This window comes from Bombyx mandarina, chromosome 11 (genome assembly GCF_030267445.1).
Source record: "Bombyx mandarina strain Sakado chromosome 11, ASM3026744v2".
In the NCBI taxonomy this organism is placed as follows: domain Eukaryota; kingdom Metazoa; phylum Arthropoda; class Insecta; order Lepidoptera; family Bombycidae; genus Bombyx; species Bombyx mandarina.
In genome coordinates this window covers 4,031,054-4,058,654 of record NC_143218.1, presented here as the reverse complement: position 1 = coordinate 4,058,654, position 27,601 = coordinate 4,031,054, and the positions used below count along the sequence as shown (strand labels likewise).

The following is a 27,601-nucleotide window of genomic DNA, read 5'->3' as shown; positions in this document are numbered from 1 at the left end:
GCCTCCGTCTTCCGAAACATGTCTTGTCGGATCCCCAGGATTCGCTCTGGGTGCTTTTAGGACCTTCAAGCACCGGTCAACGTCCTCGTCGAATTCGTCTGTGGGCTGTGAGCTCGTCCACCCATCTAAGCAATAAAAAAAAACAAATTTGGACCGTCGGGTCTACAGAGTAACTTGGAAATCATAGCACGGCATAGCATCTCGGTAGGAACACGTTCTTACAGATCTATCTAATCCATTAACTCTTTTATTAGACGTCTGCAACTCTCTAGGGAGCAGGCTTGAGAATCCTTGTAACCGTGCTGACCAATCCATAGACACAGCCCACTGAGTTTCTCGCCGGATCTTCTCGGTGGATCGCGTTACCGATCCGGCTGTAGATTCTTCGAAGCACTGCTCTTGCTAGGGCTAGTGTTAGCAAATTCTCTCAGCTTCAGCACGTGTGCTCATCTACCGGTCAGGGCGTAGCTGAAATAGCTTCTATTCCTCTAAAAAGACTATTATACTTCTATAATCACACGTTTCGCGAAGACTACACTATAGATAAATATTAATAAAGACAAACAATATTAATCTATTCTCAATTTGACCACAGACTTTTAGCAATAAAAAAGTGTGTATCAAATACATGGTAGTGTGCGTAATGTTTTTTTTATTGATTTAATGTATTTTTTATGCATAATTTTAAAAAGATATTAGCTTTCTGCACTCCTTCTCTATATTGTCTATAAGCGTGGGAAATTTCATACTTCTCCGTCAGCGCGATTTTCGTAAAATGCGATACAAAGTTTTTGCTTCACCTATTTGAAAATTAGCTTTATTTAATAAATGACTAAGATATAGATAATATAATATCATTGGTGACTGACTCGGTGGTGCAGTTGTCAGTTTTTTTTTGAAATTAGGGATCCTTCCTAAAATTCCAATAATGTAACCCAAGGTGTAAAGAATTACCTAAAATATTCTTTACATCGCGTGCCCTGCGAAAACTATTGATGATAGAATAGAATAATGTACTACGACTTTATAGAACACACTAGCGACCCGCCCTCGCTTCGCTTCGGAAACATTAAAACACACATGAAACAAAAAAAATAAAAATAAAAAAATAAATAAAAAAAGTAGCCTATGTTCATCAGGGACAATGTCGGCTTCTAATGGAAAAAGAATTTTTCAAATCGGTCCAGTAGTTTCGGAGCCTATTCGAAACAAACAAACAAACAAATCTTTCCTCTTTATAATATTAGTATAGATTATTATTTACAAAAAGTGTCGCGACAGCATATGTCTAACTATTATAGTTAGGCCGCAATAAGTGTTCTCTTATTTTAAAAAATAAAACAACGTCAAATATCGTTGAAATTTTTGTCAAAGACCCGAGCGGAGCCGGAGCGAGCCGCTCGTATATGTATATATTTAAACTCATATAAGTACAGTAAAACCTCTTTATTCGCTTAGTACATGTTCTGTGAATACGCCGCGAATACAGAAACCGAAGTGAATGTGGAATGATAATTTACATATATGGGAGATTATAGAGGATACGTTCCGTATGTGACAAAACAATAACATACTTTAGTGGTATTGTAATAAGGTCTGTTTTACGTTTTTCATTAGTCCATTTGACGATGCGTCTACAAAGGACATTCGGTTGGATACCTAAGAACATATTGGAGTCCTTTTTATCAATGTGCATGTACCGTGTAGCGATTAGATCAGCGAATAAATAAATCTTTAACCGCGAATATAGGAAGCATTTTTAATTCGCGAATGGTGAAAACGCGAACGCAGGATTTGAAGTAAACGCGAATAGGGAGCCTTTTACTAAGTCACAGACACAGCCCACTGAGTTTCTCGCCGGATCTTCTCAGTTGGTCGCGTTTCCGATCCGGTGGTAGATTCTGCGAAGATTCTTCCATTTGACTCCATACAGAGGAGGGCCGTTCGGATTGTCGATTATCCCATTCTCTCGGATCGTTTGGAGCCTCTGGGTCTGCGGAGGGACTTCGGTTCCCTCTGTATTTTGTACCGTATGTTCCATGGGGAGTGCTCTGAGGAATTGTTCGAGATGATACCAGCATCTCGTTTTTACCATCGCACCGCCCGCCACCGGAGTAGAGTTCATCCATACTACCTGGAGCCACTGCGGTCATCCACAGTGCGTTTCCAGAGATCTTTTTTGCCACGTGCCATCCGGCTATGGAATGAGCTCCCCTCCACGGTGTTTCCCGAGCGCTATGACATGTCCTTCTTCAAACCAGGCTTGTGGAGAGTATTAAGCGGTAGGCAGCGGCTTGGCTCTGCCCCTGGCATTGCTGAAGTCCATGGGCGACGGTAACCACTCACCATCAGGTGGGCCGTATGCCCGTCTGCCTACAAAGGCAATAAAAAAAGAAAGAAAAAGGACGGCTCTTGCTAGGGTTCGTGCTAGCAACGTCGTCAGGTTTGAGCCCCGTGAGCTCACCTACTAGCCCGGCGACGCTGACATGGTCTCTCTAGACCATCAGATTAGGTATTATAAAAAAAATGATCCTTTTACTGTATGTTTGTCAATCTCTGGTTTTCTGGTGTTAATCGTGTTTTGGTGTGCAATAAATTATGTTCTCTCTCTCCCTCTCCCTCTGGTGTCCGTAACACAGGGAATCCTTGATTAAGGACGAATGACCATGCATGATTTTGTTCCCAGTTAGCAGTTAGTTTACTGGTGGTAGGACCTCTTGTAAGTCCGCGCGGGTAGGTACCACCACCCCGCCTATTTCTGCCGTGAAGCAGTAATGCGTTTCGGTTTGAACGGGGCAGCCGTTGTAACTATACTGAGACCTTAGCACTTATCTCAAGGAGGGTGGCGCATTGATAGATGGGCTCCAGTAACCACTTAACAGCAGGTGAGCTCGTCCACCCAACTAAGCAATAAAAAAAAAATCAATTGATACAGTAGAACAATTCTTCCAATGCGCTTGGAGGAGGCACAGTCCCCAAGATACTGGCTGCGTTATCTCGTCGGACAGCCAGACTCACTCTCTGTGCAAAGTACCAGCCAGTCTTAGCATCACGTGTAGCTTCCTTCAAGCGTTTGGAGATTTCTGATAAAAAAGCATTTTTTTTTTCGTTTTTATTTATTTATTTTAGTACTTATTATTATTTATTTATTACTAGCTGACCCGGCAGACTTCGTAGTGCCTCAATCGATAGATAAAAGACCTAAACTTTTGTATAAATTAAACTTAAAACAAACAAAAGGGATCCGTCCGACGGGGGACACATCAAACGAATAACAAAATTGTTATTTTTATTTATTTCTGAGCATTTTCATATTTATCTACCTTTTAAACCTGCTCTCGACTTACACAAATAATTCAACACCAAAATTAGCCAAATCGGTCCAGCCGTTCTCGAGTTTTAGCGAGACTAACGAACAGCAATTCATTTTTATATATATAGATTATTTATTAATTAATGTATTTATTTATTTACTTATTTATTTGGCACACAATACACATTACAAGCTAAAAAATAAAAGATACACAATAAAAAACAAGAAGTAAATTTGTTGCTTATAACATAAGGAGCCATGCGCGCTCAACTAATCAAGACAAATGTGCCAAGTACACAATGCTAATTACAACTATACGCGTCATCTCGGATCCTCCCGATCCACTAACGGTGCTTCTAGGTACTTCAAGCACCGGTCACCGTTCTCGTCGAACCCGTCGCTTACGACGAAGGGCTCGACGAGTACATTAACTCTCAGACACAGCCCACTGAGTTTCTCGCCGGATCTTCTCAGTGGGTCGCGTTTCCGATCCGGTGGTAGATTCTGCGAAGCACGGCTCTCGCTAGGGTTCGTGTTAGCATCGTCGTCAGGTTCGAGCCCCGTGAGCTCACCTACAAAAGTTAGGGTTACGCTGATATAGCCTTTCAAGGCTCTCAGATTAGGTAGGAAAAAGATATTGTCACGTCACTGAAGTGTGTGTGAATTCTCAAGTCAATCAAACGTTTTCAAGTTGAAGAAAATGACTTTGAAAGCTTCTGTCGCAAATAGATACAGGACGAGCTGATGAAGGGGTGATAAAGCAAAGTACAAGCTACTCTGGATGAGTAGTGGAAACTTGATTTCTGGTGGCAGGACGTCTTGTCCGCGCGGGTAGGCACCACCACCCTGCCTATTTGACTTGAAGCAGTCATGCGTTTCGACTTGAAGGGCAGGGCAACCATTGTACTGTAAAAACGGAGACCGTAAACTCATGTTTCAAAGTGGAGGGCGGCATTTACCTTCTGAATGTCTATGGGCTCTGGTAACCAATAAACACCAGGTCGGCTGCAATAAAAAAGCATCATGTGCGTCCAGGACACTGAGTAGCTTCTAAAGACTGCACAACAGACATTTAAAATCCATAGACAGTCAACTTTATTAATGACAGGATACGAGAGCTTTTCAGTACCAAAGATTATTATAGATTATTAAGTAACCGAAATTTTTAATTGTTCATTAAAATACAACAAGCAAATATACAAAAATCTTCAATAAATATATTATATTATTTGTACAGACTATAGCGGACATATTTGGTCCGTAGACAATTTGACCACTATCATTTGCAACCAGTGTATATCAGTGGCGAAATCGCTACGTATATATAATTTAAAATGGTTTATTAATATACAACACCTCCTCCTCCTCCTTGCGTCGGTTTCCTCATTACTGAGGGTCGTGGTCATGGTCTTGAAACAGTTTAAATGTTTCTCTGTCCATGACTCTCTTGGGATGTAATTGTGGTGGGTTCCCACCTCCTTCCACATCAGTATTTCGAAGGGATTTAGTCCTTTACGTCAAAGTGGTCCCGTTCCGGGTCTCTGGTTGTATCCGGGGGCTGGGTTATTTCCCGCCGCCCAGTGCTCGGCGTTGACGTTTTACGGTAGGAATGTCCAGCTCTACTCAACCCTCCTCTTTTCTCATCCGGGCTTGGGACCGGCAATGGCAGAGTTGAATATACAACAAGTAAATACAAAATATCTTCAATAAAAAATACTGTTTATGCTGAAAATGGCGGACATGTTTTCTCTGTAGACAGTTCGGCAAAATAAATAGGGTACTTCGGTGGCGAAATAATTAAGTTACTCAAATTTAAAACGGTCGATTAAAATATAACAAGCAAACGCACGGACTTGCACGAGTTTGGATTATTGTTTACAATACAAAACCGCGCACTCAGCGGAAGCCCGCGATCCGATATCTGGCGATGCCATTCGCTGAGCCGTACGTGATGTTAATCGTTTCCTGATGTTTGTCTAATTGTCCACTCGAAGCAACACCAACTTGTACCAAGTTCATATGGAGACTAGGGCCCTAGATGTAGAGAGAGAGAGAGAATACACTTTATTGCACACCAACACAATTTACATTAAAGAAAACAGTCAAAAAGCACATCTGTACAATAGGCGGTCTTATCGCTAAAAGCGATCTCTTCCAAACAACCGTTTAATTTACAGAAATTCTGTAAAATATAAAAATATAGCAGGTATGTTGCGGTGTACCATAGACAATAAATACAATATTATAGAAAATATATACATATAATAAACAGATATATACCGTTTACATAATATAATATATACCAATATACATACTTACATACAATACATACTAATATACTTACACACACATAATAAACAGTATGGAAATGATAAATGATAATGATGCAACAAACAGCACTAAGCAGATAAGTGTTCCTTCACCATTCTTTTAAAACAGTAAAGTTGGAGCACTTCACACTACGTTCGGCAGAGCATTCCACAATCGAACCGCCTGCACGGTGAATGAATTGTCAAAGAATGATGATGAATGCGCCGGCATTTTCAGTCTCAGGTTATCCGATGATCTCAGAGAAAAGTTATGCGTATCACCTAGGAACTCGAAACGTTCTTTGAGATATATAGGGGTATGGGGGTTAAAGAGAGTACAGTATAGTAATGAAAGGACATGTAAGGCGTTATGTGAGCTTGGGTTGGCGTTACCATCCTGCCTGTTTCTGTCGTGAAGCAGTAATGCGTTCGGTTTTAAGAGTGGGGTAGCAGTTATACTAGAAAACTGGTACTTAACTCAATCAATAATCACTTAACTCCAGGAGGGCCGTGAACTTCCTCGTGTCTGGTTGTAGTGTTGGCGGCGGGATTCCCCTCGCTCTAACCGGGTTTTGATCCCGGGTTGAGGTCGGACGTTGGGTGACAGAGTGCAAGGGGGTTCGTTTGAGGTACGGCCCTAAGAATGTCTTTGGGCTCGCAGTTCCCTCCTTATTTCTCTGGACCGTCCAAAGCCCACATGATCCGCGTGCCTCATAGGCGCGGTTACCTTATATAAAGTTCAGTCATCTTCCTGAAAAGCCTTGTACATGTCCACCCATCTCAGCAATAAAAAATCTCTGCAGCTGATGTCGTGATTCTGGGAGTAGCTGTAAGATATGTCTTCGGAGACGTCAGGGCAGCTGTTAGCAAACCTTACCCCTTCAGTCCAAGCCCTGACTCGAGCGCATGATCTAGTGAAGTGAATCCCAGTTTAACGATGAAATTAAAAAAAAAACGTAAATTTCGCTTTTAGAATTAATGTTCAATGCTACTTTTTTTTATTGTTTAGATGAATGGACAACGTAATACGGATACAACGTAAATGCGCCACCCACCATGAGATATAAGTTCTAAGGTCTCAGTATAGTTACAACGGCTACCCCACCCTTCGAACCGAAACGCATTACTGCTTCACAGCGGAAATAGGCGGGGCGGTGGTACCTACCCGTGCGGACTCCCAAGAGGTCCTACCACCAGTGATTACGCAAATTATAATTTTGCGGGTTTGATTTTTATTACACTATGTTATTCCTTCACCGTGGAAGTCAATCGTGAACATTTGTTGAATACGTACTTCATTAGAAAAATTGGTACCCGCCTGCGGGATTCGAACACCGGTGCATCGCTACACACCAATGCACCGGACGTCTTATCCTTTAGGCCACGACGACTACAAAACTTCTTCAAATAAAAATTTCCATCACGAAAGCGTTTAAACCAAAATCGCGCGGTGGGTTCATTAGCAGTCCCCTCTCCGAACGCAACATTGATATTGCGAGCTGTTTCTCTGCAGCGTTAGTTCTGCGTCGGAACTCTTATTCAAAAATTACTCGAATTTTCGAAGTATCCATCTTTCTTGTCTAAGCTGAATACATATAACAACTGAAAGTCGATATTGGAATGTTGCACATATTTTAAAAGAAGAACCTCATAGGTGCCATATGAAAAAAAATTCACTCAAAAATCTCAAACCATGTAGGTTCTATGTCAATTCGAAGTACCTATTACAATAAAACGGCAATTTCATACTTTAACTCCTATGTATGGTCGAGATACGACTATATTGCTCTGAAACAATACGAGAGATATCACTGAGATAACACACATCTAAATACATTTTGTTTATTATTACATTATAACTCATGATTCGTGCCCACATATCCGCTGCTGCTTTGTCTGGATTATAATTTGATATTCACCAAAAAATAAAAAAGGCTTGTCAGGTGTGGGGTTCGAACCCACGCTCCCTATCGGGAACCGGAACTTAAACCCGGCGCCTTAGACCACTCGGCCAACCTGACGCTGATACACAATGCTGAATCACTCTATCCTTCCAAACATTATTGCACAATATTAAAATGAATCACTCAATGAGCATGACGCTTATCCGATTGTCTTTCGTGATAAACTCTAATCAAAACAATAAATTTCTAGTTCAAGTCACAAACATTATTCGACGCTAAATTCCTTGACTGAGGTTGCCTGGCAGAGATAGCATTGAGCATTAAGGCATCCAAATATAAAGCACATGTAATAAAGGTTCACTTATGTATGGGCAGAGCATCACAATCGTCGCCGACGGCTATATGATGCCTCAATACCATTATTTATTTATTGCTTCGATAGTTGGACGAGCTTACAGCCCGTCATGACGTTTATCCGATAGATCTTTCAATTGAACTTCAATTAAATTTACCCCATTCAAATAGTTGAAGAAGTATTGTTTTGTTATATTTTAAGCTTTAAATGGCTCTCCTGTGAAGTTGCAAAAATGTCACTTAAACCAACTAAATTTTTCAACCTTCGATATGTACTTAGGTATATGTGAGTCCGCTTTAAGGACAACAGTTCATAAAGTGCTCAGAGAATTGTTAAAGTTCATATCGGCGACTCTTTTAAAAGTGCTTTATTACTGGTGGTAGGAACGCGAGTCCGCACGGGTAGGTACCATCGCCCTGCCTATTTCTGCCGTGAAGCAGTAATGCGTTTCGGTTTGAAGGGTGGGCAGCCGTTGTAACTATACTTGAAACCCTAGAACTTATATCTCAAGGTGGGTGGCGCATTTACGTTGAGGATGTCTATGGGCTCCAGTAACCACTTAACACCAGGTGGGCTGTGAGCTCGTCCACCCAATAAAAATAAAAATAAAACTATTCCACGCGGACGGAGTCGCCGGCAAAAGCTAGTGATTGTATATTGTTGTTGCTTATCTAAAACGCGTCTTTCTCTCCTCCAGGTCGGCTTCAAAGGTTACGGCCTGAGTCCACCTCAGCTGTCCGCCTCCGGGGACTTCACATACAGCGACGGAAAGACTTACACCATCACCCACGGCTCTGTTATCATAGCGGCCATAACTTCGTGCACGAATACGTCCAATCCAAGCGTGATGCTCGGTGCTGGTGAGTTCAAGAGCTTTTAAAGGAATCTCGGATGAGTCGAGGGTCTTAGGTGGTGCCCCCACCTTGTTTTTATTTATTTATTCCTCCTTATTTTGTTATTCCTTCACAGTGGAAGTCAATCGTGAACATTTGTTAAGTCAGTATTTCATTAGAAAAATTGGTACCCGCCTGCGGGATTCGAACATCGCTACATCGCTAGTTAGGAATGCACCGGACGTCTTATCCTTTAGGCCAAGACGACTTCAACATATGATTTGGAGAAGATTATTCCCTGAGATTCTTACGGATGCTTCTCAGTTGGGGCACTGTATTCAGAATCGACGACAAAGTCCTGATGTATTAAAAGCGTCGATAAAAGCTTATTCGAACAAAAAGCCCTTCGATGCTGAAGGGTTAACCGAGAGAGCTCCGTCATCTTCTTTCTACCATCGCACTGGCCATCATCCGAGCACCAGAATTCGTGACAAGCTGTCATTCATGGTACGTCACACTTACCAGTCTTCAAACCGGAAACCACCCTTCACCTCGAAATCACCCATCAGTGTGGGGCACCTGATCTATGGCGCTTCTGGGTGAAACGACAATGCGAATATCTTCCACCGAGCGAATTAAATTGCTTGCTGATACGACGGTCCGAATGTTTTGAAATCGTCTATAGAGCGATTGAGGCCTCTGTCAGATACCTCCTGTTGTCTCGCTCCATATCTTTACATGGGTTCGCACCAAGCTAACACTTCCGTCTCAAACGCAGGGCTCCTCGCAAAGAAAGCCGTTGAGAATGGACTATCCGTTCTTCCGTATATCAAGACATCGCTGTCTCCGGGCTCCGGAGTGGTCACGTATTATCTAAGGGTGAGTTCGCTTTGGGCCAATTTGGTTTGCTATTTTGTGAGGGTGCGTAGAAATTGGCCAGAGTGAAGATCGTGGATGGAGATGTCTGTATGTGTGTGTAAGTTCATCGGATAATGCGGGCGTTCCCGTTCGCGTGGGGTTCCACGCACCCACCTCGAAACACTGATGGCTGTGCCATCCATCTTACCGGAGGACAGGAGATCTTCGCGGCAGAAATAGGTAGAACAGTAAAAGCTCTTTATTCGCTTGGCCCACTGAGTTTCTCGCGGGATCTTCTCAGCGGGTCGCGTTTCCGTTCCGGTGGTAGATTCTGCGAAGCACTGCTCTTGCTAGGACCAGAGTTAGCAAAACTCCCGGCTTAAGCCTCGAGAGCTCACTTACACGGGAGGGTGAAGCTGTAAAATTGGCATTGCGGACGTCCATGAGCGACGGTAACTACTTACCATCGTGTAGGGCCGTATGGTCCTCTGCCTGCTAAGGCAATAAAACAAAAAATAGCCTCAAGGCTATCAGTATAGCTAGGGAAAGTCGAAAAAGGCGTCTTCGTCAAAAGACCAGTTCGTTTCAGGAGTCTGGCGTGGTCCCGTACCTGGAGAAGCTCGGCTTCAACACGGTGGGCTACGGGTGCATGACCTGCATCGGCAACTCCGGACCCATCGACGACAACATCGCGAACACCATCGAAAAGGTAAAACATAGATTTGGTTTCTGTGTAACCCTTAGATGAACTAAAGGATCTTTAGGTCCGCGCTGCTCGTGTGAGACTGGCGTTGCATAAACAATTGAGAGTTTTTTTTTATTGCTTAGATAGGTGGACGAGCTCACAGCCCACCTGGTCTTAAGTGGTTACTGGCCAATAGATATCTACAACGTAGATACCGCCACTCACCTTGAGATATAAGTTCTAAGGTCTCAGTATAGTTACAGCTGTCCCACCCTTCGAATCGAAACGCATTACTGCTTCACGGCAGAAATAAGCGGGGTGGTAGTACCTACCGATTTAGCGAAATTTCGCTTTAACGAAATTGCCTTTCACGCCTCCCCAACCACCATTGGGCCCTGGGACGAGATCTTCCTCCGAGGTGCTAATGTCCTCTTTCAAACGAGGCTTGAGGAGAGTCCTTAAGGCAGAGTTCTTTTTACTGGTGGTAGGACGTCTTGTGAGTCCGCACGGGTAGGTACCACCACTCTGCCTATTTCGACCGTGAAGTAGTAATGTTTCAGTTTGGAGGGGGGCAGCCGTTGTAACTATACTGAGAACTTAGAACTTATATCTCAAGGTGGGTGGCGTATTTACGTTGTAGATGTCTATGGGCTCCAGTAACCACTTAACACCAGGTGGGCTGTGAGCTCGTCCAACCATCTAAGCAATGAAAAATAAAAAAAGGCAAAGGCAATAACACCAGGTTCTCATGTAACAGAACGAGCTGGTCTGCTGTGGCATCCTGTCCGGGAACAGAAACTTCGAGGGCCGCATCCACCCGAACACCAGAGCCAACTACCTGGCGTCTCCGCTGCTCGTCATAGCCTACGCGCTGGCCGGGACCGTGGACGTCGACTTCGAAACCGAACCATTGGGTGAGAGCGGGCAATAGCTCACGGCATGGACCGAAAATCGAAGCAAGGGTATTAGTGATGGGCCATCATGCCTACTTCTGCTGGGATTTTTTTCCTACCTAAGCTAATGGTCTAGAATGGCTATTCGCAACCGCACCTGAAGACGCTGAGTAGACTTAGAGATGCAGCGACGATGGTGACTTCAGTGTAAACCTATGTCCAGCAGCAGAGGCTGATGATAATCTTGATCCACCGTTCCCTGTATATTTTTATTGCTTATATGGGTAAACGACCCACCTAAGTCGTCGTGGCCTAAAAGATAAGACGTCCGGTGCATTCGTATGTAGCGATGCACCGGTGTTCGAATCCCGCAGGCGGGTACCAATTTTTCTAATTAAATACGTACTCAACAAATGTTCACGATTGACTTCCACGGTGAAGGAATGACATAACGTGTAATAAAAATCAAACCCGCAAAATTATAATTTGCGTAATCACTGGTGGTAGGACCTCTTGTGAGTCCGCACGGGTGGGTACCACCACTCCGCCTATTTCCGCCGCGAAGCAGCAATGCGTTTCGGTTCGAAGGGTGGGGTAGCCGTCGTAACTATACTGAGATCTTAGAACTTATATCTCTAGGTGAGTGGCGGTATTTACATTGTAGATGTCTATGGGCTCCAGTAACCACTTAACATCAGGTGGGCTGTGAGCTCGTCCTACCATCTAAGCAATAAAAAAAAAACCTGTTGTTAAGTGGTTACTGGAGCCCATAGACATCTACAACGTAAATGCCGCCACCCACCTTGAGACATAAGCTCTTAAGGTTTCAGTATAGTTACAACGGCTGCCCCTTCAAACCGAAACGCATTACTGCTTCACAGTAAAAATAGACAGGGTGGTGGTACCTTCCCGTACGGACTCACAAGAGGTCCTATCACCAGTAATTAAAATTATAATTTTGCGGATTTTATTTTTATTACACTATGTTATTCCTTCAGCGTGGAAGTCAATCGTGAACATTTGTTGAGTACGTATTTCATTAGAAAAGTTGGTACCCGCCTGCGGAATTTGAACACCGGTGCATCGCTCAACACGAATTCACCGGACGTGTTATCCTTTGGGTCACGACGACCTCAAAACTATACGAAGAGTGGGAGGCAGGCATTAATTGGTTTAAATTAAATTCCCTCTCCTAAAACAGGGAAGCGCCCCGACGGCTCGGCGGTGTACCTGCGCGACATCTGGCCCACCCGGGCGGAGATACAGCGCGTCGAGAACCAGTTCGTCATCCCCGGGATGTTTAAGGAGGTAGGCCGTTGACCAGTTTCACAGCTGGAGCTTCCGAACTCATAAATGAATTTGTGGGTAGTTTGTCATTTCGGGACTTTTTGGCGGGAACGCGAGGATTGAAGTTGTGTGATTTGGTTTATTTTGTCTATTTAGTGTTTCTTCAGGTTCAAATGTGTAATAACGGTGGTTTATTAACTGTTTAGTATCTGTGAAAGTGCACAAATGTGGGAAAATTAAACAAAGCCACTGGACGTAACTTCTCGGGATCCTCCAAAAAATCCACTGAAAAAGTCAGTAAATGACCATCATTTTACTGAAATTATATTTCATCGAATATCATCTCATCTCATTTCATTTAATTTCATTCCAGTTGATTAATGTCTCAAATTAATCATCTTCATTTCATTTCCTTTCACTCCATATTGTCATTTTTCATAAAAATTAGAGTATGTTAAAATAAAACATAACTTAAAGGTCTTAGTTACCAGGTCATAAAATTTCTAAAAAAAAAAGAAATCTTTGTCATTTTCATGTACGTCTCTAGGGTATAGGTGGAGCTTGAGTTTGTCGTCTGCTGGACACACCCTGGTGCGGTTCTTGTAGTCCCAAATCGCATTTAATATTATACAATGTGTCACAAAATACTCCCTAAAAATATAAGTAATTATCGAAGACAATAATTTTATCAACCCTAGTGAGCTGTCATGTCAGGGAACCAGACTATTTAACAGAAAGCCATACGTATCTATTTTACCTAATAATTGTCTACTTTAATAATTTTTCTATTTTGTCATTCATAAATGTTTGCTACCTCAATACAAAATCATTATACTCAAATATTTGTCGTACTTGTCAAAATTTTTTGTCGGACCGCGAATTAAATAGATATGTAGGTACATTCTGCGTACTTTATTCTTTAATTTTACTGAAATAGGGTTTGCACATCAGTGAAAATATTTTTTTTATTTTTTATATGTGATACGGCGTTACTACGGTTCTTAAATATTGTGTATGGACTCGTTATAAGGCCTCATTTAACCTCATTTAGGCTTTACGGGTAGTTTTGTAACCCTGTATATGTATACTATTAAGGCTGTGGGGGTGGCTATCACAGAACAAAAGGTAATGGGCAGATGCCTGCATCACGCTAACGTCATTTTCAAGATAAGCTTTCAATATATCCAAGTTCCGAAGAACATTTGGACTGTCGGTCTACCGAGCAAGGTCACCCCATCCATCCGCTGGAATATCTTCCTTATGTCGATTACCCGAAAGTTAATGACTTCCATTGTCGCTACTCCTGGCTCCACGATAGCCAGCCATCTCTTTTTTAGTCCTCTTTCATTCTCTCACCCGCTCCTGCAATCATCCGCGTTCCATTCTGTCATCTTTGTGTCTGATGTATCGTTTGTTTATTCAGAAAGAGTCAGCTCGCGAGTCTTGTGGTGCATCTCTACTCCTGTTTAGCTCCTAAATACGTGCTTAGGCCATCTTCATGAATGATTTTCAAAATGAGGGTGTGGCGAAACATTTGCTTTCATCACACGTATGCGCCAATCTGGGAGGCCATGATCCCCGGCTCTGGATTGGAGGTTCATACCCGTTTCACTCGTCCAGGTGTACGCGCGAATCGAGCAGGGCTCGGCGGCGTGGCAGGCGCTGGACGTGCCGCGCGGCCGCCTGTACAGCTGGGACGCGAACTCCACCTACATCAAGAAGCCCCCATTCTTCGACGGAATGACCAAGGTAACGGACGCGCTCCCGTCAATCGGGACACGGAGCCTCATGAATGATTCGTGTAGCCAAATAAACCCCAGAATTTTGAACAGTGACGTCACCGTTCAACAAAATCGACAACAGTAAGAAGACCCTCTTTTACTGGTGGAAGGACGTCTTATGAGTCCGCACGGGTAGGTATCACTAATCTGCCTATTTCTACCGTGAAGCAGTAATGCGTTTCGGTTCGATGGGCGGGGCAGCCGTTGAACATACTGAGATCTTAGAACTTATATGTCAAAGGTGAGTGGCGGCGTTTACGTTGTAGATATCTATGGTCTGTGGTCCGGTAGCAACTGAACGCCATAGTTCTCAGTAAAACAGAATAATTCTACTCAGAACGCTTGCGACGAAGGGCTCGACGAGTAAATTAACCCACAGACACAGCCCACTGAGTTTCTCGCCGGATCTTCTCAGTGGGTCGCGTTTCCGATCCGGTGGTAGATTCTGCGAAGCACGACTCTTGCTAGGGGCAGTATTAGCAACGTCGTCAAGTTTGAGCCCCGTGAACTCACCTGTTTGTCAGGTTAAGTGGGAAAAAATCAGCTTAAGTAGAAAAGAAATACCTCATATTTAGTATTTTATTTTTTTATTGCTTACCGTATCTACAACGTAAATGCGCCACCCACGTTGAGACACGAGTTGTAAAGCCTCACTTTTAAAAGTACAATGGCTGCCCCACCCTTCAAACCGAAACGCATTACTGCTTCACGGCAGAAATAGGCGAGGTGGTGGCACCTAGCCGTGCGGACTCACAACACGTCCTGCGACCAGTAGTATATTATAAAGCTTGTTTTCATATATGATACAAACACGTGTGTTGTAAGAGTGTGGTCTGTGGAGTTGCGCCCCGCGACCACAGATGTCGCTGGCGGCGCGGGGGCAACGGCCTCGCGCAGTCCGAGTGCGTCTCTGTAGCCTACCCGCCGGTGTGTGGTAGGAGCTGCCGGCGGCGACGAGCGTGCGGGGCGCCCGCTGCCTGCTGCTGCTGGGCGACTCGGTAACCACGGACCACATCTCGCCGGCGGGCTCCATCGCGCGGAACTCGCCCGCAGCGAGATACCTCGCGCAGCGCGGGTACGTCTCACTATAATAATATACACATACTAGCTGTACTCGTCCGCTTCGCTGGCCATGTAAAATTAACATTATTATTTTTCACCCCCACAAACATTCTCAACATTAACGCCCCCGCAACTGGTGTAGGAAGACCAATACTCATATTAGCCTATCCATTAAGTACATGTATTTTCTACATGAATACCAAGTTTCAAGTCAGTCGGATGCATGGTTCAGTAGTTATAACGGAATATCCGTAAAAACCACTGCAGATTTATATATTAGTATAGATATAGATAGAGAGGGGAGGGGGAGGAGAGGGGCAGGTCACGACCTCTCCTCCCTGTATCGCATACCCTTGTAGGCAGACGAGCATACGGCCCGTCTGGTGGTGAGTGGTTACCGTCGCCCATGGACTTCAGCAATGCCAGGGGCAGAGCCAAGCCGCTGCCTACCGCTTAATACTCTCCACAAGCCTCGTTTGAAGAAGGACATGTCATAGCGCTCGGGAAACACCGTGAAAGGGGAGCCCATTCCTCATTCCTCATACTATGGGATCCAATAACCACTTAACACCAGGTGGGCTGTGAGCTCGTCCACCGATCTAAACAATAAAAAAAAAGTTTCGACGTCTACACACCGATCCTATAGACACAGATACGCCTTTACGGAAGAAAATTCTGATATTATGATACTTACAATAACTTCTACTATAAAGGAACAGCATAGTGTGATTATAAAAATGTAATCATATACAGTGATGTCCTTGGACTACACTGGCGCCGAGCAACGAGCTTACACAACGAATGTGACAATAAACAAACTAAAAATCACACAGGCTGACAGCCAGGGAGTTCAACTCGTACGGATCTCGGCGCGGGAACGACGCGGTGATGTCCAGGGGCACGTTCGCGAACATCCGCATCGTCAACAAGATGGCGCCGGCCCCCGGACCCAAGACCACGCACCACCCGTCCGGTGACGTCATGGACATCTTCGATGCTGCCGAGAGGTGAGAGCGGTGACCAGCACCAGCCCTCGAGCTACTCCTGATGAACCACAATGATGACCCCACAAAATAATACTTTCAGATACGCGTCAGAGAACGTCCCCCTCATTGCCATCGTCGGGAAGGACTACGGATCCGGGTCCAGCCGGGACTGGGCGGCCAAAGGACCTTACCTCCTGGTACGTTAGGCGCTGTCCCCGCAGCCGCACACCGCCCGAACCGCTCGTACTATCTCACCTCCAACTCCTCAGGGCATAAAGGCGGTGATAGCGGAGTCGTTCGAGCGGATTCATCGCTCGAACCTGGTCGGGATGGGTCTCCTCCCGCTACAGTTCCTGCCCGGGGAGAGCGCGGCCACGCTCGGCCTGACGGGGGCGGAGCGCTACGACATCATCCTGCCGCCCGCGCTGGCGCCCGGCCAGACCGCGACCGTACAGGTACCGTGATAGATGCTTTAACTTCGCAGGGCCGTGGAGCGTTCTGGGTCCACAACAGCGGGAGCAGCTGTATGCTTCAGTGGGGTGGGGGGGCTGCTGCTCGAAACAGTGGCTCGAAAAACTGTCTCCAGAATATTCTGTAGGATTCATGTATTTTAGTCAAAGTGGACGAGTTTTACTTTTGGTAGGACCTCTTGTGAGTCTGCGCGGGTAGGTACCACCGCCCTGCCTATTTCTGCCGTGAAGCAGTAATGCGTTTCGGTTTGAAGGGTGGGCAGGAAGGCAGCCGTTGTAACTTTACTGAGACCTTAGAACCCATAGCTGCCCATGTCTGTGGGCTCCAGTAACCGCATAGCATTTGCGTTATAGGTGTCTATGGGCTCCGATAACCACTTAACACCGGGTGGACCGTGAGCTCATCCACTTATCAAGGCAATAAATAAAAAAGTTCTCCAGTACCGCATCTTCCTGAGTGTCGTATTTTCCTCCTGTCCACATGTGACTATTGATATCCTCGGACTAGTCTATAAGGGGTCGGAGGGTGACGTGTGTCTGTCCGCAGGTGGACAACGGCACCTCGTTCCAGGTGGTCGTACGGTTCGACACGGAAGTCGACCTGACCTACTTTAAGAACGGCGGAATCTTGAACTACATGGTGCGGAAGATGCTCTGACTCCATCCGGCGCAGCCTCCACCGCGACCGAAGCTCAGCGACGACTCCGCACTCCACCAGACCGGTCATGCCGCTTGTAACATGAAGACATGAGCGGATGAAGGGGCTAAGTACCGTTTTTAACACTAATCATACCAACACTTACTGGTTAGGTACCACAGCGGGTAGATAACAGTACCTATACGACAAGTATTACTCAAAATAAGCAAAACAAAATAACAAAAAAAAGTATGATAACTGTTGATTAATTGGTTAGAAAAAGTCGTGAAGTCAAGTGTGCAAAAGCAATAAGATGATACGTGCATTTTTAATAAAAAAAGTTCAAAATGGATCATTTGACCCGTTATGGTATGTTTAGTGTTAAGATTTTTGGGTTTTTTACATTGATAATTGGCTATAAACCATATTAGACCTTAAAAATCCAAGTTTGAAAGCTACAAAGATACGAAGATAAAGTACAGTAGATTGGGGGAATAGAGACTAGAGTTAGAATAGGGACAAATCAGGGATGTCACAATACTTTTGTTGAGTTGTTAAATTTAATTTTGTTGAACCGAAAATGACTCTTATTTATTTAGTGTTTAAGAATATTAAATAGTTTAATGTAATCATCAATATTTTGTAATTCATTAAAGATATTAAAAAGTTAATTAAAGTTAGGTACCTACCTAACAACCAAATAGTGCCAGCCCTATCGAAAAACGCTAATGTCCCCATACGTAACCTGATTCACCCCAAAGCCAAGGTGAATCGGGTGAAACTAGTATTTTTCAGTTTTGTGTATATTTGTAATTAACTATGTATAATAACGCATCGTATATAAAAATTTGAGCATCCGGAAACATTTTAATCTCAATTTTATTATTACCTTATTAATTACCTGTATTAATTACCTTAAGAAAAACCATTGAAAATTTGTGTTGGATTTGAAAAGGGTCCCGATTTCCCCCAATCTACGGTAACAAAAGTTTGTTATCCGTTTTCTCTGAATCAACAAATTGTATCATATCCCCTTCATCCACTCATGTCTTCGTATAAGCGCGCTGGGACTTTTTTTAAGGGATGTTATGTCCTGTTAATTGACCTTTAGGTCATGTCTATTTTAATTTATATTCTTATTTTAATAAAAAATGATAATATGGAGTGAAATGAAATGAAATGAAGAATTTGAGACATTAATCAACTGGGATGAAATTAAATAAAATGAGAGATGATATGGGATGAAAAATAATCTCAGTAAAATGGTGGTCATTTACTGAAGTTTTTTTCAGTGGACTTTTTGTAGGATCCCGAGAAGTTACGTCCAGCGACTTTGTTTTATTTTCCCACATTTGTGCACTTTCACAGATATTAAACAGTTAATAAATAACGGTTAATACACATTTAAACCTGAAGAAACACTAAATAGACAAAATAAAACAAATCACACAGCTTCACACCTCGGGTTCCCGCCAAAAAGTCTTCTCGAAATTGACAAATTGTATCATATCCCCTTCATCCACTCAAGTCTTCGTATAAGCGAGCCCGTGACTCTTAATACTGCTAATAAACTACCCTCAAAACAATGTACTTCATACGCGTTCCTACGTCGCGTTAGGACTGTAATGGAACCTCAGTCGAAGTAAAGTAAACAATAATAAGTAACAAAGTTAATTGTAAAAATATTATTACGCGCTGGGGTTCGGAATAAATAAAAATTCTACCGAAGTATAAATTAAAACTGTATTAACACTTAGAACATTAAAATTCTTAATTCCATCTTCCGTTTCGCTTCGATTAGAAGCAATTACTAACTGCCTTCGTGTCATCTCTGCAATGCTTTTACAGTCGATACGACATCCCCAGAATTATCGAGAACATTCCTCACAAGTCGAGTCGTGTGTTTCCGCTATCTGACAATAGATGGCGTTGTACTTATCGAGCGTTCTAGATGCTACTAGTTCCTTTGATATTCGTTTCTGCTATTCGGCGATAGATGGCGGCGTTACTCTTATCGGCGTAACAATATATAATGATATGGAATGTTCTAAAAATGATTGAACAATAATAAAATACTTAACTGCTTTTTCTGTACTGTAAATATTAAGATAACAACATTTAAAGCCTTTATTTTCGACAAATTATTTTACACAGTATTCTTGAATTAAATAATACTGAACCTCTCCTTTTTTCTTAATGACAAAGGGTTCTATTTATGAAAAATCCTTTTTTTTAAGAAGTAAATTTATATATTTTTTTTTTAAAACTAAAAATGTTTTATATAAAAATTACATAAAAAAGGTTTTTCTTTACATATGTACATAATTATGTTATGTACATATATAATATTATACAAATGTATCAACTCACGTGGGTCGCCTTAAAAATATTATGCAAGATAGCATATTTAAATAGTACCTAACACTAATAGTGTTGCTTACTAAATACTATATTTATTAAAATTTTATTTATTTATTTATTTATTTATACTTAAAAAGATGTATATTTCAAATATATGTACATATTTTTTATATATAAATTTTATTGCTTATTATTATGAAAGCTGTCAACAATAATATAAATCCAATGGTTTTTTAAAATTAAATCTAGTAGCTTAAACGAAAATGTTTATAAAAAATAATAGTCTATATTAGAAGGATTTTTAATACCAAAATATTAAATCGATAAAAAATTACTTTACAAATAATAAAATCGATAGTTCTTTTGTTGAAATCGATTCGCTAACGCACTAGTGACGTCACTAGTTGATCCGCACCAGAGCCGTCAATAGTTGAATGGTTAGATCCAGACACTGAAGCTGGGCATTGTATGTAGAACGGATCCCGGAACTGGGAGACCCGGGGATAATGAACCAAGATCATACTTTGTGCGCGTCGAACAGAAAGCGCAATGTAACACGCGCGGCGCGAGTGAGGTCGTTGACCCCGAATTATTGTTACACGCATAAGTATGAGGCCACAATAAACTTAACTAAGCGTGCATATACACTAATTTTTATACAGTTTATATATTCCATTTTATTTTGTTGCAAAAGTTATTTCAATTAACCTTATTTATAAGTCAGAGAAACCACATTATTAACATCATCGTCAGACATCGTAGGGGCGAATAGGGTGATCGAGCTAAGAGAAATATTGAGTGCACCAATTACGTTTCTTATCTTAGAACAATTTAGAAATCTTCTCTTGACGTTAGCAAACGATAACGAATGACAGTTCTTAGGACGGAGGCGTCGCTCTCCAAGAATGCTGGTTGGTAAGTGTGATGGCGTCTACGCGCCTCCATCGGCTAGGCTCTGTCGTAGCACAAAGTTAGCAGAGTTCCGACGATACTCCAATCGTGGTGCCGCACAGTGGTTCGATACTATGATTTGAGTGACTTAGGGACCAACTTTGTTTTTTAACAAATTTTTTTACGTAGATAGATAGAGCTTGTTAATCTCAATAATAATTGTTTTGGGCAAAAATTACAAAAACTTTATAGTTTGGTCAGAAAAATGTGTTTTGTGATTTTTTTGTATGGAGCGGGTCACATTAAATTAAATTCCTGCTAAGTACCGTGAGGTCCCGCTTTGAAACTTTATTTTTCTTACACCTTGTCTAGTCTACTATCATTTGATGCTATGAACATGTGCATAAAGTTGCAACTCTGCCAAATAAATGGATCGAAAAAAATGAATAAATACATAGAATAAAAACCTTTATTTTTATTTTCGTAAGTGCTTTTAAGTTAAATTTGATATGGATTAGTAAGTAAAAGCACGCAACAATACCCATAATTACATAATACCTAACAAAAATACATTTAGTAGGTCTCTAATTAATCAATATCTCTAAGTATTATATATTTTGTTTCACCATTCGATCTTTAGATCAGAAGACAAAAGAAGATTTTGTAAAATATCCTCATTAGTCGACATTCTACTTATCTTTCTAAAAGAACAACTCTCTGTATATTTCCGAAAATCTTTATTGCGAGCTTCCGCTGCCTTTTCCAACAGTTTACCTATAGGAATGGCACGAAAGGCAAAGCTTTTTATTATTGTATATCACTGCCATGTGCCAACAATTTATGGATACTGGATGGCATATAATACCAGGGATATAAATTAATATACAATTCTGCAGTATATCTACAAAACTCGGAAAAATTGGAAAGGTCCACGCGCTCTCCAGATGCAACAGTCTGAAGAATCACGTGAAACCTCTCTATTAAATCTTTACGTATTCCTGTTATGCGGGCTGTTCCTTTTGCATCCCTGAAATATCTTCTGGCAGTATTGCCACATTGGTTGTTCCTACTTCTTGCTTGACAACATCTATAAGTAAACCGTATTCCTTTTTAAACGCTTAAGGTATATATCTTTCTGATTGATATTTTTTCTTAGTCATCGCCCCTTGCAACTCCATTTCTTGAAGTCCAAACGATTAGACGAAAACAAAAAAATGTCATTTAAAAAATAATCTCACAGGAAACTACATAGGATGAAAAAATTGTGAAGTAATAAAATTATATTTACCGATATGAAATAAGCACTCCATGCGTCTTATCCAGGCATGTAAAGATGGCATTCCATACTGGAATATTTCTTCATGATTTTTTCTTTGATAAGCAAGTGACTCCAAAAAAGTCTGACGGTTTTGCTTTGCAAATATCACAGACAGCAGAAAATGTTTCTGACAAATATGAGGTTATTTTGCCGTCTATCATCGTCATGTGCAATTGATGCTTAACTTCAACTTGTTTGATTTTTGATGGCCGAAGTCTTTCTATTTCTTCCGTTATGCTAGCTTTTATAATTGCCACTGTTGACTGCATAGAATAAAAATAAAAGAATGACTGCATATAAAAGAAATATAAATTTAAACATTATTGGACGGCAACAAAAAGTTGATGAGGGTAGGTCGTTTTTCTAAACAATTGTTCCATCAAATTTCTGAAGCCTTATAGGAACTAGACTGGCCAAGAAAATAGATGAATCATCAAACTCTGTTTCAGTCTTTTGTTTATAATTACTTTGACCTGGGGTTCTAACAAAGCCTATTTGCTTATAAGCAGTAGCTCTCTTGCCGAGTCCAAATCCGAAGTAATCACATTTAAAAGCCTATATACCGCCAAGTTTAGTAATGCTTGCATTATATTAGCAGCTCCTTCTTCATTAATAATTACCTCGTCTTTCCCTGGATAACATTTGGTCTTTTCTTGCTTAATTTTATATTAAGAAGGGTATAAATCGGACCCATTTTCACTTGCTGCTTCTCTTAGATTTATATACTGCCACTTAATTTAAGTGAAACTAATAGTGCCTTATCGGGAGAATATATACTACTTTTCACTTTACTTGTACTTAAACACTCCTTAACTTTTTCTAGATCTTCGGGGTGATTTGACAAATGGTTCATTATTTCTCCTACATCTTCATTTCCAGTGTTTCTCAAACTAGCAACTGTAGTAGCTTTCATTTCATCCGGGGATAACGAAAGCGATTGGTAAGTTTGTTCAATGCGTCTTCGTTTTTGCCTGGATCCCAATTCTTCAAAAGGTTTTCGAGGTGTAAAAGTAGATGTCGAGGCTTCTGTAGTACATTAGAGCGTGGACCATTTTCAACATCTTCAGTATTAGAAATCTCGAGCCTTTCCTGTACAGTGTTGATATCTTTAGGTATCATGCCTTCGGGCCAGTTTATTGCACATTCGAACCAATCACTTTTTTTTCTTATAAACTGTGCTAACATGCGACTACTTCGTTTCCATATTGCACTTATATTTGAACAAAAGTGCGTACAGAATTTTTGGGGCTCAACACTTTTCTCTTCGGTCACGTTCATTTGATTTTGTAGGAATTGAAAGTTTTTTATTATCAGACAGCGACTGTAGTTGCTCTCTTAAAATCATAAATAATCCTAAATTGTTAATAAAATTATCCATTATAACGGAAAAAAGAAGATCACGACGACAATCACAAGATGTTAGTAGTAAACGAACACTAGTTAGTATATAATAAATATGGTCACTTTATACTTCCAGAGAGACATAAATGTTTACTATATTTTCTACTACCCAGTAATGGCTGCTTAACTAATTATCCTCAGTAACTAATGTTAACTATCCTGATAATTACAGAGATTGATTAATTAGAGACCTGCTAAATGTATTTTTGTTAGGTATTATGTAATTATGGGTATTGTTGCGTGCTTTTACTTACTAATCCATATCAAATTTAACTTAAAAGCACTTACGAAAATAAAAATAAAGGTTTTCATTCTATGTATTTATTAATTTTTTTCGATCCATTTATTTGGCAGAGTTGCAACTTTATGCACATGTTCATAGCATCAAATGATAGTAGACTAGACAAGGTGTAAGAAAAATAAAGTTTCAAAGCGGGACCTCACGGTACTTAGCAGGAATTTAATTTAATGTGACCCGCTCCATACAAAAAAATCACAAAACACATTTTTCTGACCAAACTATAAAGTTTTTGTAATTTTTGCCCAAAACAATTATTATTGAGATTAACGAGCTCTATCTATCTACGTAAAGAAAAATCTTAAAAAACAAAGTTGGTCCCTAAGTCACTAAAATCATAGTATCGACCCACTGTGTGCCGTCTCTCGGGAATCGTGCTGCGTTTCGTTTAGCTAACAAACTAATGACCGTCTCCGACATATATTTTTCATAAACTTTATGATGTGCCACAGAGTAATGTAAAGTTAACTGGCCAGTTGATTTTTGTATAACAACGCCATCTGTCGGTCGGGTGTCGGCTAGTTGGCGGCATTTACGTTGTAGATGTCCGTGGACTCCGCTTACCACTTAAAACCAGGTGGGCTAAGTAATATCCACCCATCTAAGCAATAAAAAAAATGATTCATATCTATCATTTTTCTGGCATATGCCGTGACGATTTCTGAAAGGGAACAAAATGTAATCAGTATGCTTAGTGCGAGTTTTTTAACGTTCTCGATAGCGTAAAAGTTAACTCGAATTTGTATGGAGTTGGAACGTTTGCCGCTAGAGGCGCTGTTCCTACTCCATACAAATTTGAGTTGACTTTTACGCTAGCTACTAAGCACACAGCTGACGCACGAGGTCAACGAACTCGCAGTTTCTTGCGTTACAAAAACGGTTCGCTTCACATTGCTGGCTCAATATTAAAGTGAATTATATCTGAACAAATGTATTTGTTGTCGAATTAAGGGTAGGTTTATTTTCAACAGTAGGGTTAAAGGGTTTTAAATGTATTTAAATACTTCATTCGAGGCCGTCAGCGCAAAAGTGGCCTAACCTACCCTCATAATCATGCTTATTATATGTATATTGCAATGTATTTAAAATATAAAAAACAAAATATGTGCAATTCACACGTTGTAGAAGTGAAACCTTCCAAAATTAAAATACAATTATCCTAAACGTCTTAAGTATATGTAAAATTTTGTTATTAGTAAATAATTGTAAGGTAGCGCCCTCTGTGAATTGATATTTTAATTTCACGTATAATCCTAAATTAAAATTCACTACAAGAGCTTTCATACACACGTTAGTATTAAAAAATCTCACAGATGGCGCTGTATTAAATAGTATGTATATTTCTGTCTCATTCTTTGCTGGCTTCATCCTACACATTTTTGTATTTGTGTCTCTTACCTGTCGTTTTTTCCGTTGCATCCGGTTTGAAATCACAACGATTCTAAAGAAGTTTTCACTTCAATAAATATTGATACAAAACCGGCCTATCCATAGTTTCACCCATAGACAACAGATGGCTTTGTAAACATTATTTTTGCGCCTACCTACCTTTTCACCTACTCAAATTCAAATTCAAAAAACCTTAAACCTCATTGCTCCATAATGACTATAGTAAGCTTAGGCCAGTTTTGCGGTGACGGTCTCATTTATCAATAGGTTGTTGTGAATTTTATGCAGTTTCAAATTTATGAAACTGAATTGCACGTATGCCTGTCTGTTTATAAAAATGTCATTTTATATGTTACTATTATAAGGGGTTGGTTAATAAAAAAAAAAAAATATATATACATAAATATAATTTTTGGTAATATTTGGTTTTATTTCAATCCCAACACTATGATTATTTTCTTAATGAAATGCTAGCGGTGACATGGTTTCGCTTCCAGCGTTGCTTGTTCGCGAGCGACGGTGACCATTTACGGTTAAGCGGGCCCACCGTTGGCCTATGAACCCAACAAAAAGACTATCGTAGAAAAATGTCGTCAAAACCTTTACGACTGTATTTTTATGGACCAACACTAAGAACAAAACGGAATTCCATACATTGAAATTACTATGATTTTTAGAAAATTTACCTTTTTTTCCATACCTATGCTGATAGCCTTGAGAAGCTATTTCAGCTTCACCCTAACGTGTAGGTGAGCTCACGGGGCTCTAACCGGAGTGTTGTTAACGCTGGCCCTAGCAATCTACCACCGGATCCGGAACGCGACCCACTGAGAAGATCCGGCGAGATACACATTGGGCAATTTACCTATTTGCTGGTGGTTTAAGGCGCTATTTCAGCTACCCTGAGACTAATAGGTGAGTTTTCGGGCTCGGTCTGAGAAGATTTGCTAACAATAGCCCTAGCAAGAGCAGTGCTTCGCAGAATCTACCACCGGATCGGAAACGCGACCCACTGAGAAGATCCGACGAGAAACTCAACGGGCTGATATATGGATTAGTCAGCACGGCTACAAAGATTCTCAAGCCTGCTCCCTAGAGAGTTGCAGACGTCTAATAAAAGAGTTAATGGATTGGATAGATCTGTAAGGACGTGTTCCTAACGAGATGCTATGCTATGCTACGATTTCTTTTTCCTACCTTTTTTTTATTGCTTAGATGGGTAGACGAGCTCACAGCCCACTTGGTGTTAAGTGGTTACCGGAGCCCATAGACATCTACAACGTAAATACCGCCACTCACCTAGAGATTGAGTTTTAAGATCTCAGTATAGTTACAACGGCTACCCCACTGTTCAAACCGGACTGTTTCACGGCAGAAATAAGCAGGGTGGTGGTACCTAACCGTGCCGACTGACAAGTCGTCCTACCACCAGTAAAAATACTCTTAGTTTCCATACATAATATTAACATTATTCTTCCGATGCGTGCGAATATTTACAGTAACACCGAGCATCATCCAACACTCACATTGTGTTTATAAATTCACATGAACGATTATAAATTCGAAACATTAATGTTTTTATAAACACTCTGTGTTTATTCAATAAAATGTTAATACAAGAACCATATTGTATTTTGTAAGAATTGCATTCAGACTTAACATGAAGGGACATTGAAAAGTAAAAGAAATTCCCACAAATCGATGGTCATTTTAAAGATATTGATAATGTCCTGTACGTTTTCTCACGAGGAACTGGTTCTGTGTCTGCTAATCAATTATTTCCTGATTGGGTCCTGGTGTATGACTCCAGAAATCAAGGATATGCTCACGCCGCTTAGTGAGCACGGCGAGGCCTGCGGCTACCAAGTAAGTGTCACACGTCCTATCGCAGCCACGCAGCCACTCACCGTTCCCTTCGAATGAAGAGTTTACTGGTGGAGTCTGTGGTCAAATTGAGAATAGATTAATATTGTTTATCTTTAATATTATTTCTCTATAGTGTAGTCTTTCGAAATCTGTGATTATAGAGGTCTTTGATAATAGAACCATAATAATGATCAAACTTATAATTTCAATGAATTATAGTCGAACTTCGACTACTGCGGGACCACTAGTCTATATAATTATATCATACAAACACAATATATTTGACAGATGCCTGAATATCGCTTAAGATCATTTTCAAGATGCGTTTCGGTTTGAAGGGCGGGGCAGCCGTTGTAACTATACTGAGACCTTAGAACTCATATCTCAAAATGGATGGCGGTATTTACGTTGTAGATGTCTATGGGCTCTGGTAACCACTCAACATCAATTGCTGTGAGCTCGTCCACCTATCTAAGCAATAAAAGAAAAAAGATAAGCTTCCATATACACAAATTCATATAAATATATTTATGTTTATATGGTCTACCGAGCAATAACACCCACTCAGAATAAGATCTTTCCTACCATCGTTACATCTAGAAACTTATCAAACACTCTCGTAAACCTTACATATTTCCATAGAAACATTGATCCCCTATTTCCTATTGTTATTTTACACCCTTGAGGGTAAGAATATTACAAAC

At 41.0% G+C, this 27,601-nt stretch overlaps 1 protein-coding gene and 1 non-coding gene across 2 annotated transcripts in view; one reads left to right on the top strand and one right to left on the bottom strand.

Moving 5' to 3' along the window:
• LOC114244363 (cytoplasmic aconitate hydratase) overlaps positions 1-17,460 on the top strand; it is a 57,518-nt gene extending 40,058 nt beyond the window's left edge. The window contains exons 12-22 of the mRNA XM_028176145.2: positions 8,579-8,741; positions 9,493-9,593; positions 10,162-10,281; positions 11,015-11,171; positions 12,352-12,458; positions 14,058-14,186; positions 15,157-15,293; positions 16,114-16,287; positions 16,367-16,463; positions 16,536-16,721; positions 17,284-17,460. Of these exons, the coding sequence (XP_028031946.2) occupies positions 8,579-8,741; positions 9,493-9,593; positions 10,162-10,281; positions 11,015-11,171; positions 12,352-12,458; positions 14,058-14,186; positions 15,157-15,293; positions 16,114-16,287; positions 16,367-16,463; positions 16,536-16,721; positions 17,284-17,394 (1,482 nt within the window). The 3' untranslated portion in view covers positions 17,395-17,460. The remainder of the gene's footprint in view (positions 1-8,578; positions 8,742-9,492; positions 9,594-10,161; positions 10,282-11,014; positions 11,172-12,351; positions 12,459-14,057; positions 14,187-15,156; positions 15,294-16,113; positions 16,288-16,366; positions 16,464-16,535; positions 16,722-17,283) is intronic.
• On the bottom strand, positions 7,560-7,643 carry TRNAL-UAA (transfer RNA leucine (anticodon UAA)). The gene has a single exon. It is a non-coding gene; the product is annotated as a tRNA-Leu (tRNA).
• Positions 17,461-27,601: the final 10,141 nt, after the last annotated feature.